The 14,367-nt window shown below is 45.8% G+C and overlaps 1 protein-coding gene and 1 long non-coding RNA gene across 3 annotated transcripts in view; both read right to left on the minus strand.

Annotated features, from left to right (window-relative positions):
- LOC122704851 overlaps nucleotides 1-147 on the minus strand; it is a 242,400-nt gene extending 242,253 nt beyond the window's left edge. The window contains exon 1 of the long non-coding RNA XR_006343958.1: nucleotides 73-147. This is a non-coding gene — a long non-coding RNA (uncharacterized LOC122704851). The remainder of the gene's footprint in view (nucleotides 1-72) is intronic.
- A 9,506-nt stretch (nucleotides 148-9,653) lies between these two features.
- Nucleotides 9,654-14,367, minus strand: part of ALDH1A2 (aldehyde dehydrogenase 1 family member A2) — a 102,838-nt gene continuing 98,124 nt past the window's right edge. For both annotated transcript variants that reach the window (XM_043920906.1, XM_043920905.1), the window contains exon 14: nucleotides 9,654-11,530. In XM_043920906.1, the coding sequence (XP_043776841.1) occupies nucleotides 11,458-11,530 (73 nt within the window). In that variant the 3' untranslated portion in view covers nucleotides 9,654-11,457. The remainder of the gene's footprint in view (nucleotides 11,531-14,367) is intronic.

The raw sequence follows: 14,367 nt of genomic DNA on the forward strand, positions 1-14,367 counted from the left end.
ATAATTCAAAAACAACAAAATAACTCACATTTAAAATAAGATGAACCATAAATATAGATTTCCAGGTCCTACCTGAGTCCAGAAAAAATGGGGCAGTGCTTTTAACCCAGTCTCCAAAATGGGTCTGAAACCAGGATAGGACTCCTATCCTCCAGGATGACTCCTCCCTCCTGACAGAAGATCCTGTTTTACAGATAAAATTGAGTTCTGAGAAGGGTGGGGATTGGGCCAAGTCACACCGCTACTTATCAAACAGTAAGTAAAATCTGGATTTTCAGTGCCAGGTCTTCAACCTGCTGTTTTTTATGCTCACCCCACTGCGGCCCCAGCATCTTCTGCTCTCAATTCTACTTCTCTGCACAAGAAAGACTTTTCTTGTCTCAGATCCCATGCCCTTCAAACCCTGCTTTCTTCAAGCTAATCTGGTGAACGGAGTGATGATGTGTTTAGTGGGTACTAATGGGCCAATGAGCTCTATTAAAATACACTCATGAACCCTTCTGGAAACATTTGCAATCAATGACTGCATTTCACTTCTGTAAAGTAATATGGGGGATTCAGTATAATGATTTTTCTAAAATTCTATCCCAGGAGGCAGGGGAGAAAAAGCAGCAGACTCAAGTCCCAAGACCTGGGTTGAAAGGTTTACCGTGTGGAAGTCATCTCTCTTTTGGGCTCATTTTCCACATGTGTAAAATGAGGGCATTAGACTGAATAATCTCAAAGGTCCTCTTTAATGATTAATATTCTATTATATAATCCCTGCCTAAATCTGTCCTTTCTGTTTAAATATGCATGTTAAACCATAGGCTCTAGAAGATATAATTATGCTTTTGGAAAAGAGTTCTCAGTAACTGAATATTTTGTAAGTCTGAGCTTGAGTAGCATGGTTTTAGCCATTTCAGGATTAAGTGGGTGGCAAGGGGGACCTTGGGGCTTCCCAGGTGGCACAGCAGTGAAGAATCTGTCTGCCTTTGGGAGACACAGTGGACGCATGTTGGATCCCTCGGTTGGGAAGATCCCCTGGAGGAGCAAATGGCAACCCACCTCAGTATTCTTGCCTGGGAAATCTCATGGACAGAGGAGCCTGGCAGGCTACAGTCTGTGGGGTCGCAAGGAGTCAGACATGACTGAGCAACTGAGCATTCACACATGCAAAAGGGACCTTTCAGTGCAAATTCAGTCTTGATCACGAAAAAGAGGAATAGCTTGGGATTCATTAAAAAAAAAAAAAACTGAAACCAAATAAAAGTTAAAGATGGAAAATAGCCTATTAGAATTGGAGAAGACCCAACACAGGAAGTTGCATGTCAGCACAGATACGCTTGACCTCTAGTGATTTCTGCTTCTGCTGAGGGAGGAAAGCCAGGTATGTATCTGAGAAAGAATGTTCAAGAAGAGATGCTGTAGTTGGCAATGGCTTAATTTCCCCCTGTACCAGCTGGGATAAACAGCCTTGATCTAAGGTTTCTCTCCTGCTAAAATGCAAGTGTCTTGAGACAATACTACCCCCCACCAAGTATATGTGAATTTTTTATTAGGCTGCATCAGGTTGCAGCACATGGGATATTTCATTGTGGCACATGGGCTCCAGAGTGTGCAGGCTCAGTAGCTGTAACACATGGGCTTAGTTGCTCTGTGGCCACAGGGATCTTAGCTCCCTGTGCGTGCATGCGTGCTCCTGGAGTCATGTCTGACTCTGTGATCTCATGGGCTGTAGCCCACGAGGCTCTTTCTGTCCATGGAATTTCCCAGGCAATTCTATGGGTTGCCATTTTCTCCTCCAGGGGATCTTCCCTGACCCAGGGAGCAAACCCTCATCTCCTGTGTCTCCTGCACTAGCAGACAGATTCTTTACCACTGAGCCACTTGGGAAGCCCTTAGTTCCCTGACCAGAGATCAAATCCTGTGCCCTGCATTGCCAGGCAGATTCTTAACCAACGGACCACCAGGGAAGTCCCATATATAGGAATTTATCAAATCTTTTTAAAAATAGGGTCTTTTAAATTGTGATAAAATATACACACACACAAAACATATATATACACAAAACGTACCATTTTAACCATTTTAAAGTGTATAGTTTTGTGGCAATACATTCATCACTGTGCAACCAACACCACCATCCATCTCCAGAACGTTTTCATCCTTTTCAGCTGAAACTCCGCACCGATGAAATAGTAACTCCCCACTTCCTCCTCCCCCATTGCCAGAAACCACTCTTCTACTTTCCATCTCTGTGGATTTAACAATTCTGGTACCTCTTATACGTGGAATCATGTAATATTTTCCTTTTGTGACTGGCAGATTCACTTAATACAATGTCTTTAAGGTGCATCTGCGTTGTAGCATATGTCAGAGCATCCTTCCTTTTTAAGGCTGGGTAAAATTGCATTGTATGTATTGCTGTTGTTCAGTCACTAAGTCCTATCCAACTCTTTGCGACCCTATGGACTGCAGCATGCCAGGCTTGCCTGTCCTTCATTATCTCCCAGAGTTTACTCAAACTCACGTCCATTGAGTTTGTGATGCTATTCAACCATCTCATGTTCTGTCACCCCCTTCTCCTCCTGCCTTCAATCTTTCCCAGCCTCGGGGCCCTTTCCAGTGAGTTGCCTCTTTGTATCAGGTGGCCAAAGTACTGGAGCCTCAGCATCTGTCCTTCTAATGAATATTTAGGGTTTTACAGCACATTTTGTTTATCCATTCAAGGTCACTTGGATTGCTTCTGTTTTTACTGTAAATAACACTACTGTGAATACAGGTGTACAAATACCTGAGTCCCTGTTACAATGAGGTTTCAGTGGAGTGGGAGGATCAACCCCCTCCCCTTCAGGGTTTCTGCTAACCGTCCCATGGAGTGGGTCCCCCACCCTTATTACTTTAGGTCTGGTCACATCCCAGCATCGACCACAACAGATGGAGCCCCCTCATCAGTGAGCCCTTGCTGGTAGGAGGCTGTGTCCAACACCCCCAGGCTACCCTTCCTGACCAGCGAGGCCCTGGCACAGCACAGTTTGGAGGAACGTTTTCCTCACAAGCATGGACCTTCCTGCCTCTTTAGTTGAGGACACGGACTAGTGACTCAAAGTCACGTATAAGAATATCTTCCAAAGTCTTAATGACCTTCAAAATAGGAAAAAAACTTAATGAAGGGTATGGGAACCTCTCTCCTAGAGCAGGACTTTAAAGGTTACCAAAACATTTCTGAACAATGTGTTGAATAGACAAGACTAAAATTGTGGTTGAGTTTCCTGAAAAGAACTCCTGACAAGCTTATTTATCACAAAGCCCTCGATATCGCTGAGGGTAAGTGGAAAAAGAGACAAGCCTTTCCAATATGGATGTGGCTTTGCGCATTAATTTATTTGTTATCTTTGAGAAGGAAAAGGGAAAAAAAAAGCCAAATCAGAATCCTGGGTCACGATGCCCCAAGCCAGGGTGGTTTTATTTTCCCCAGGTTTTTTAAGGTTATCGATTCTTCTTGTGGGTGAGACTTGTATCCAGTTCATAAGAATAACCGTTTCTTGTGGGAATGAAACAGAACAAACAGGCAGCAGAAGAATGTGTTCTGGGTTTTTTTCAGGTTTGCCCTCTGCAGTTCTTTGGGTTGAGCTGATTTGATGTAGCTAAACCCTTGGCAGAGGGTTCCTGTTTTCCAGCATCTGGGCCTGAGCTCTGTGAAAAGGGCCAAGAGCTGGCAGAGAGTCATACTCTGTAGCTTTTCAAGAGACCTTTGAAAATGCTATTCCTCCACAGGTGACACCATCTCCTTCCTGAGAATCCCTGCTGGGCTCCCATTTAAATATTCAAAGTAGACCAGTGATTCCCCTTCCAGGCAGAAAAAAAAAGCTGCCACGTTTCTTGAATTAGAGAACAATGATAACAACAATAACATTCTATTATTTTCTCTTATACATATAATAGAAAAATAACATCAACACAACTCACATTTCTTTAGCACAAGGTGGCAAAACTCTCTTCTAGTGACTTGTCTGGTGATTCAGTGGCTTAGACTCCACATTCCCAATGCAGGGGGCCTGGGTTCAATCCCGGGTCAGGGAACTAGCTCCCACATGCTGCTCCCGTATGCCGCAATGAAGGTTGAAGATCCCATGGGCAGCAACTAAGACCCACTATAGCCAATTATTAAAAACAAACAAACCAAAAAAACCCTTCTTCCAAATTAACATTGGCTTCCCTAACCCATGTGCCCCTTCTTGCTACCTGTGCTTTTTAAACAGATGGGCTCCAGGACATCTTCCGGGTAAGAAATTCCTGGATCTTGATGTTTCAGCAAAACTGACTGGGCACAGGTGTGGTTTTAAGTGATTATTATCCTTCTGACCTCCTCACATTCACCAAGATTCCTGGTTCCCATACTACCCTTGAAGGCCACCTTCACACAGGTGTCCTCCTGCCTGTCCTCTGCATAGGAGACTAAGGCTTTGATGTGCTAGACCGAGGAAGGCAATGTGAGATTTACAGCTTCTCTGGGACTATAGCTTATGTGAATACTTACATATTTGTTCATTTCCATCAGTTGCTACCTTTTTCCCAAGCTCTTACAATGCAAACTATTATGTACATGCACTTTCTGGTTCCACACTTCTGACAACGATGAGAGGTAGATGATTGTATCACCTGAGGAATATCACCTGTTTTCTACCTGAGGAAAGTTACTGGTTAGGATGGCTAACTGATTTTCCAAGGGCCCATAGCTGGTGATCCGTGAAACACTTGAGGATTCTCTGCCTTTGCCCAGTAGAGAAGTTCTTTATATTACTAACAGGATTCCCTTTCCTAAATTAGCATGTCAGATCTGAATTTAAAAGACTGAACACATGGTGGATGGGCAATTTTCTACACACACACACAAACACACCCTTAGTCCCCAGTCTTCGCCTGACAAACTCCTGTTCCCCCCTGCCCTTGGCATTTCATTTAGCACACACAATTAGGGGATGGGAGAGGACATGACTGCAGGCTCTGAGAGTGTTTTGGGCATTACACCTTCCTCAGGGCCACTAGGGAACATGAGCTAATTGTATTAACAAGTAGCATCTGGAATTTATTCAATTTTACACAAACACTGTGTTGTTTATGAATGAACCTCACTTGGGGAATGGAGACTAGAATCCCAGCTGTTTAATAAACAGACCCTCCCTTGGGTTTGCCAAGCTCTGGCAAACTAACGAAGCGCTGGGGTTCACGTTTACTGTTATCCATTGGCTACTCCATGGGAGTCCTGAGAGTTCTTACTCTAGGTTATCAACCAAGAGGACTTGGGCAAAGGTCCTACATTACCCTTCCATAAACTGGATGCATCTGCCTGGAGTCAGAAAGAAAGCAGTCTTCCCAGAGTCCTAGAATCCCCATGTTTGGCTCCAGAAAGGGTAGGGATAGGAGGGGGTCCCTATTCTTTGCTGCTCAGGGGTACCTGGGTTGGTGTGCTTTTTATCCTACTCAGAATATAAAATATGAAACCAGGTGTGCATTTCCGAAAAACAGGCTGGGGAAATGGTCACCGTCAAAGCTCACTGGGGTCCCTTGGATAAATAAGATGGAGTATGTGTGATAAGATAAAGGCTACCATCTGTCTCTTGCTGCCTTAAATTGTCTGGTATCCTCACTCTCCTAAAGGTTAGAAACCTGCTGGTCACTCAGGGATGCGAATGGTCAGGGCCGAGGCCTGGGACAATCAAGCGTATCTGAAGGGGATGGGGAGAAGTCTTGCTCCTCCACCCGGCGTTACGACGATGCCCCAAATTACTAGGAAATGGTTACAGGCTAGGACCTGCGCCCTTGAAAAGGAGGATCAGGATAAAAGACAGCGGAGGGAGCTGTCACCAGCAAAGCCCATTAACCCTTCCAGGGAAGAAAAACGGAGTTTGGTTAATAAAACAAAGTCTAACCGTTTTTCTCTTCCTTGGTGCTTCGTCTGGTTTCACTCGCTTACCGGGGCCAAGGACAGAGGCCTTGCCCCTAGACCTTCAGACCAGAACTCCGAGTACGAGAGGGCTTCCCCAGCCTCTCGGCACAAGAACAACACTGCTTCTCAAGATGGCGGCAGCCCGCGCAGAGACGCTGCCCGAGGCATTGTGGTCCAGAGCCGGAACTCAGCCCCGGCCCCGCCCCCTCCAGCTGGCAGGCTCTCCATAAAGCAGCCCCGCCTGTCTGAGAGACCGTGGACTCTAGATCCAGAGCTCACTTCTTTTGGTTTTTTGATCAAAGAATAGTTTTTCTTTGCTTCTAAACCAAACTCAGTCTCATTCTGTTGGCTCCAATGACACAAGCCAGGAGGATCTTTGCTGGGGACTGACTTGGGAGGGTTGGCAACAAAACTGTGTCATAAAAGAAATTAGTCAGCTCAAGCAGACTTGGTCAGTAACATAGATTTTATTTCCTGAGGAGGAGGACGGGGAGCTGCTCTTGAGAAACACACTAGAAAACCTGGGTCAAAAGACCTTGAAGCCATTCAGAGGCGTTCACGCTCCAGCAGGAATGGGGCCCAGGCCATGATGGTTTCAAATTCCTCTTTGCTACATAAATGGCCAAAGGAAACATTATCCAAGAGTTTCACATCAAAGGCTAAATGGCAGGCTAATTTTCCTTTTAATCTGTCCAATAAGCAAGTGAGGATTAGACATTGTACATGCTTAGGAAGAAGACTTCATGCTGTTCCAGAGTGGACTTTCCTGTGCTCTCGTTTCCAGCCTGTCCCCACTAAGGAGCAGTTGTTGTGTGAACAGGGCGGCACAGACAATCTCTATAGAATGTCTGAACAACACACTGAATACATGGAACTGAAACCTGGGGAACAGTTGGAGCTGCAATCATCCCCTTTACTCCCAGCTGGCTTTAGGAATTCAGATGAGGTCCACCTCTGGGAAAGGAGGCCTCCTGGAAACCACAGGAGGCCTAAAAACCACAAAAACCTGTCCTAAATACCCAGGGTCTACATGATGGCTCAGCGCTGCATGAGAAATGATGGCTTCTGATGTCCTATGGATTGATCTGCAAAGCAATGAAGTCTTTTTTTTTTTTTTGGAGTTTTAGAGTTGTGTGTGTGCAGCCTGGTGTCTCAGACCAATGGAAGAGATCCATCATCTGTGATGTTGTTTAATTCTCACACAGTATTGTGTGGTGTGCAGGGCAGGATTGATTATCTGGATCCTACACAGGAGGACGTAGAGGCCCATGGAGGTTTATATGACTTACCCCCAAGACACACGATTGCAGACTGGCCAGGATGGGACTCCAGCTGAGGACTTCTGATCACTTTTCTGACCCTCTGATGCCAGGTGCTTTTCACTCTGCCGTGTTGCTAATAGGCTATTTCTCTGTGCAAAGTTGTCATTCTGGGTTACCTAAAGGACCTGGGAAAGGTCTACGTTACCCTTCTATAAATTGAAGTTACATGCCTGGCAAGGAGTTACAGAGAGACAGCAGAGAAAACTACCAACTCTTGGCTCTGAGTTGCCATAAGACCACGAGCTTCACGAGGGCAGTAACCAGGCCTGGTTTGCTCTGTATCCCAGGACCTGGCATAGTAAACACCTGAAGAGGGAGGGAAGGGGAGAGAATGGGAAGGATGAAGGGAGGTTAATTTCTTAGGATCACTGGCCTGCTGTGTCGGCTCTTCTCTCATTAGATTATCACAGGCGCTCAAGATGAGTCCTAGGATAGGACTTTGCATAACATGTTTTTTTCTGGTCTCATTGTGGCTGCGTTAGTTTCTCACCTTTGTTTTTTCTTACTCCTGCTTTTAATTCATGTGATTTTGTTGTTTTCATTTTTTTCTGCTATACTTTAAGCATTCTTGTGGCGGACTAAATATTTCTGGGACATTAATCCACCAAAAAAAAAAAAAAAACACCTAGAAAAGCAAATGAATAGCTATACACACACATAAATGGCAGTGAACATTTCTATTTGTGCCCCCCCAACCAAGAATGCAACCCATTCAATATTAACAAATTCCAAGATTTTTTTCTCCAGCCATCTTGCTATCCTTCCTTTTCATATCTTTCCAAATTCTACTCACTCTTTAAAACCTATTTCACCAATAGTTTCCTCCCTGACCTCAGCCAGCTTGTCCAGCTCTAGAATCGTCTAACTGAAAGTGGCATGTGCTACTTTTGAGCTCTGAGGTTGGCGGGAGCCTGGGGCAGGGCAGTGCCATGAAACTCACTGGCCAACCCCCCCACCCCTTGCAATCTGACTGAATTCCAGCATGTGGTAACTGCTCTTGCCAGTCCATCTCCTACCACAAGGGCATGCCTTGGCCTCCCTCACCTCTGCTGACTCTGAAGGTTTATTGAAATTACTTTCCTACCTCAAGCCTTGTTTAAAATCCATCTCTTTCAACAACTTGTCTCTGTCTTCTTTTCTTGAGTGCCTTCCTATATTAACTACACATGCCAGTAGATTCACTGTTTGTTTTTTACTCTCTACATTATATTTTGTCCTTTAATATCTAAAATGTCATGAAAAAGAATATTATCCCTATAAATGCACTGAGGATGATTTGGAGGAAAAGGTACAATGGAAATCTCTGGGGTGAACAAGAAGACTGTAATTATGTGGTGCTGATGACGAAGGACCAATGGGTGTCTCTGTGTTGGTTTCATTAATGATCCCTGTAAATGCCATCTGTCTTTGTGTTCCTTTACATCAGGATCATTAACAGATGAGGTCTGAAGGACTTTATTCTTTGAAGAACTATTAACTTATGTCTTACCTTATTCTGGATTCCTGTTATCTGTAACCTCTACTTGGCATCTAACAAAGCACTTTTACATGACTATTCTGTGTCCATCTTGTTCTCATTTTCTTCTCAACATCTCAAAGTACTGAACACGAGGTAGACTCACAGAGAGCCTACAGCCTACATTTGAGAGTTCACCCCACGCCCGGGGATGGCATTCTCCCATGCTCAATTTGTTCCTCTGAGGAACAAGACACCAGCAGTCCGAGCAAGTAATCCCAATCCAAAGCAACATGTCTCTCCCTGCGACCCACTTCCTTTGTGTCAAAGTCATCGGTTTTCGTTTTTGTTGCACTTGTCCAGGACTTGGATGGGGAAGTGGGGTTGGAGGAGGGGATGTGCTGGTCTAAAGGGTGGAAACCACTCTCCTAAAGCACCACCCTGAGAACACATGGAAAGCAAACATACTCTGGATGGTCCTGCAGTCACCATTTACAGCTTCCTTTCTACAGCTGCAAAAATATTGTGTCAGGTTGTCAGTTTCTGACTTTGTTTTAGTTCAGTAAATAAAAATAAAGCTACTGATAAATGCCATTAGGAAATGTGAGCTCTCGTCCCATGGTCCACGTTTGTGAGAACAAGGCCTGAAGATTCCTCTACACGTTAACTCTCCTGGAGGCTACTCTGAATGAAAACTATCATTTTCTATGTTTCATGCAGGGTTGGACTGGTTTGCCACACAGAACTGTATGTATACCTAGCTTTATTTAAATAGAGTCGGAAATAAGGGCTTCATTTACCTTATGGCAAGAATACCCTCCCAGACTGCTCAATAACCAGAGCAGGCAACGTATCTGAAAAGTCCAGCTGCTGAGTCAAAGGCCTAGATGGACTCAGTATGACACGAAGACACTGATAAACATAGCCGGAAGATCCCAAGAAGTACACAATATAAATGCTTTATTGCTAGCACAGAGGTTTCTTTTTAAGTAAATTAAAAGAAATAAATCTTCATTTTCACATTCTATATTGCAGTTCAAGGTAACTAGCTGGTTAGTGGATATGTTCACGGGGGACACAGGCTATAGGAGGAGAGCATGACATTCACACGAAAGAACTCAGAAATGTGGCATCTCTCAAGGCATCCAGCCACTGTCCTTTGTCAATAACAGCAAGTAGAGATTTCTTTAAAACATCATGAGTAGACACAAGGGTTATAAATAGACAACCAGCAATGTTAGAAAGCAGAAAACCATTAAATACAGAAGGCTATATATGTGTTGCCCTTATTTCATATACTCTAGGTTAGGTTTGGTACTTTTAAATAAGTGATCTTCATCTAGGTTAGAGATGAATTGGATTCGGCAGCTGGAAAGGAAATTGACACTGCCCACGTCATGGAGCCTTCACTGGGAAGCAGCAGTGGGGTGCTCAGCTAGGAGAGGGGGAGAGGGGGCCGGCCTGTTTCACACCATGCCCCCCACCCTGCCAGGAGGCCAAGAGGCAAGAAATGTGTGTGGACAGGCCACGGGCATGACAAGTGGAGCTCTGGTGGGGCGTGGCAATCATGGCACACTGGAACACTACAAATGGAGAAGGAAGGCCTGGCCAGATCTTCCAAGGTTACCGCCGGTAGATCTAGGGCATGGGAGCCAAAAGTAACACTTGCTGCACCAGGACTAGCAGGTGGTGGGCACAGTGGACTGGGGGGGTACAAGAGGCTGCGGATTCCAACTGCAGGGAGAATTCACTTCATATGAATTGTCTGCAGAATTGGACATGGAATTATTTCTACAAGGCACCCAGCATTACCTTCTTTCCAAATTCTCAAGTCCACTCAGATCACTTTTTGGTTGATTTGAAAGACAAGCTTTGGAAAAGATCTTATCGATCTATGAAAAATAGCCCAGCCCCTGACTTATTCCAGAATAATCAAGAAGGAATTAAATGCATACATGCACATGTACACGCGCACACACACACACACACACACACACACACACACATACATCTCTCACATACACCCCCAAATCATGCAGTGAGCTCCGAGGCTGTGAACTACACAGAATGGTCTCTGGAGCTCCATCTCCTGATCTTTCACTCAAGTTATTTATGGATGTAAGAAAGCCAGACTGGATCAGAAACTTCCTAAGTTCTTTCTCCTTAGTACATCTGCAGTGTACCAGCTCCTGGCATTTTCAATCTTGTCTGGCTCTAACTAAAACCATTTCATGTTTTGCTTTGAAGAAATGGATAACATGAAATGGTAATTTGGCTGCAAAACCTTGGAAAATTGTTCCCGGCCCAAACATCTGCCCCAAATGAGCTGAGATCTCCTTGGAGGAGCAGGAGGGGAGTGTGAGCAGAGAGAGCCTGGAAGAGGGAAACGAAGACAATGGAAAGGCTACCTTTGCTCATGAGTGAGGTCCTCTGCGACAGAGGCATCAAACAGTACAGCTCCCTTACTCACCCCCTCACCCCAGAAAGACACACTGGATGTGCCCACAGGTGCTCCCCGGGCCTTTATCCCATTTCCAATATTTGGTATCATAAAGGTGATCCCTCACAGAGTGCCAAGAAACCACGCCCACTGGCTTGCATTCATTACACCCAGCGAATGGTCTACATGCTGTCATTTGAATTGTTAAATAAGAACTGAGTATTGGGGATTCCTGAGAGCTGGGCCCCACAGGGAAAGCAGAGAGGGGAGTCGTGCAGGCTGGTCTTCACCTTCCTTCTTGGCCATCTTAAGAGTTCTTCTGGGGGATCTTTACTGTTACAGTCTTAACTTCAGAGTACTCTCGCAAACCAAATTCTCCCCTGAAAAACAGAAAAGGGCAGAATCAGGCACCTGAGGCCAAAACAGTCCAACGTGGGCTTTCCCCTTCAGGAAATGGGGTAGAAACCCCATTCCTATCACTGGATACGCGGGATGTGTCTGTGCTCTCTTGGGTCTCCTGGAGAATCTAGTCCACTTCAACTGAAAGAAAACCACAAGCTTCCCAGGTAACGGTCCTTTCGGCTTGGGATTCTACATTCCTTCTCGTTAGCCCTTGGGTTTAATGTGTATGCTCAGTTGCTGAGTCGTGTCTCTTTGCAACTCCCTGGACTGCAGCCAGCCAGGATCCTCTGTCAGTGGGATTTCCCAGGCAAGAATACTGGAGTAGGTTGCCATTCCCTTCTCCAGAGGATCTACCTGACCCAGGGAACAAACCAAGGTCTCTTGCATCTCCTGCATTCTTTACCATTGAGCCACCTAGGAAAGTGGAAACAAATACCTAAAGGCCTCCTATGGAGGAGTACAAATCACCTATAATGCATTAAAAATAGAATCCTAAATAAGTACTGTCCACAGTTCTCCACCGAGTCAGGGGAAAGAGTCAAGAACTCAAAATAACTGACTGAAGAGGAACTGGGATGTGGTAGTAAGCTGTTCCCCAAGACTTGCCTTTGGTCACTTCCCCTCCTGGCTCACAGCACTCTCTGGGGTCTTGGTCATGGACCAAAGCGTCTGTATCATTGGTAAACACACACTGATGGCTACTACCATGGGGCAGCACTGTGCTGGGCGGGGTGAGAGAGAAACTACATAAGTGGTCCCAGCCTCTGAGGAGCCTGAGAGGGAGGGGTGGGTGCCAGGTCACCTGCCTAGGTGGCCACAGGAGACAAAGCCCCGCGACCACCGCTCTAAGGATGCTGGGGCAAGGACAAGCCTCCTTGACACCATGCTCCTTTTCTTCACCTCTTTTCTCAAGTTCCTTCTCATTTTACCTCTCTTTAAATGCCTCTTTTTCTTTTCTCTATTTCATTGTTGTATCAAGTATGTTCTCTTAATTTTTTTCTATAAAATACTTGAACTTTATTCTTCTCTTCTTTTTAAAGTCATTCCTCTGTGCAGCGTCTCCTCACGCTCTCAGGAGAGCGCCCTACTCCTCTGTGCTCAGAGCACCGTGTACCTGCCTCTACTGCGCTGTCTGCGCCAGGGGGCAGGGTGGGGGAGCGTGGTGGCCGCTCTGTCTCCCCCACCAGTCTGTATCTTACTGATATAGCTTTCTGTCCTCCCCCACACCTAGTGTGTGGCCCACAGCACCAGGCTCAAAGAAGGCACCTGATAACTGTGGGAATTATCTAATAACTTTCCTGGCACCACACAAGGCTCCTCATGTATTTCCAGCAGCTCCTCTGAGCACCAGGGCACCTGAGGGGTCATGCCCCCTCCCCCTCAGCCCCCAGGACATCAGAGATTGGGGCAAGCGTGCTGTCCTCTCATCTGCATTGGCCATCTTGCTCCAGGGATGAGATGAATAAACTTGGGATTGCCCCACTCGTATATGGTTCCCTCGCTGGCTCCAACCAGGCTGTCTCTTTATTACCAGCTCAGCTCTGGCTCTCACTGGACTTTTTCCTGCCCTTGGGCAATTGTGCATGTGTCTCTCCATCACGGACATCATCTGCCTCCTGTTTGAAGCATGGTTACTCCCTTCGTGTTCCCATGCTTGTGCACGCACTTGGGGCAGACCCTGAACCACTGCCCTCAGATCTCTAGCTAGGCTATGAGAAACGTAAGAAAGCCTTCAAAGGCAGGAACTTGCATTCCAGTGTGACTGTCAGATCCCAAACTTCTGGGTTCTCAAAGCAATGGAAAACCCTGCTGGACTCGGGGTTCTCCTCTCTTGGATCCCAGGCAGCCAGCTGCTGTAAGCGTTCAGACTGCTCTGAGATGGAGGACTGGGTTCATATCTTCCACAGAAGGAAATAATGCCCATGGGCCCGGGCTGCAAGGAAAGCCAGTGAGAGGTCTTAGGACAGTGAGTGAAGCAGAACATTGGGGCAGGGGGCAGCAGACAGCAGTGCCACCTTGGCTCTCTGTTAATTGGCTGTATGACTCCAGTCACTCATCCCCATCTCCTGGTACCCAGCTGTCTTTCTGACATCAGTTCCTGAATGTTAGTATACATATCACTCACGAAGCTTGCTTAAAGTGTAGGTTCCTGACCAATCCCCTCCTAAGATTCTGTTCCAGTAGGTCTGGGGGAAAGCCCAAGAGACTGTGAGATAGGTGGTTATTGAATCCAGACTTTGAGCAATACTGCTGTAAGGTCTCAGAAAGCCTTGACATTTCAGTTCTTCAGTTATTTTGCCATCTCCTTCCGGGGTCTTTCTCCCAAATCTACTGAAATTTTTCTTAATCCAGTTAAATTCTGTGGCACAGACAGTTCACAGTAAGGAAGCAGTTCACTGCTGCACAAAAGGCAGATGCACTCTTACTGACACGCCCCAGTATCTCTACATGGTCATCTGCCCAGCAAGGCCATGGCTCAGGGCACAGGACATTGAGAAGCCTATATTCCTGCTTCTTGACCAGACTAGGTTATATTCCCAAAGATGAACCAAACTCGGTGTACATATGAGGTAAAGTAAGATGTTAAATTTTGGTATCTCTCAATCAGCCATTTTAGGAAATCACTCAGACTCATGCATAAAACAAACAAGGATTTCTGCTTAGGGTGTCTGTTTCCCTGCCCTTTCCTTTGGCTTACAGCAGCATTTCTCAGAGCAGGGTCCCTGGATCACCTGCACCAGAATTATTCCAGAAATTTGTAAAAAATGCAATCCTGGGCCCTAGCCCAGATTTACTAAATCAGAACCTCTGAGAG

Source organism: Cervus elaphus, chromosome 12 (assembly GCF_910594005.1).
Source record: "Cervus elaphus chromosome 12, mCerEla1.1, whole genome shotgun sequence".
Classification (NCBI taxonomy): Eukaryota; Metazoa; Chordata; class Mammalia; order Artiodactyla; family Cervidae; genus Cervus; species Cervus elaphus.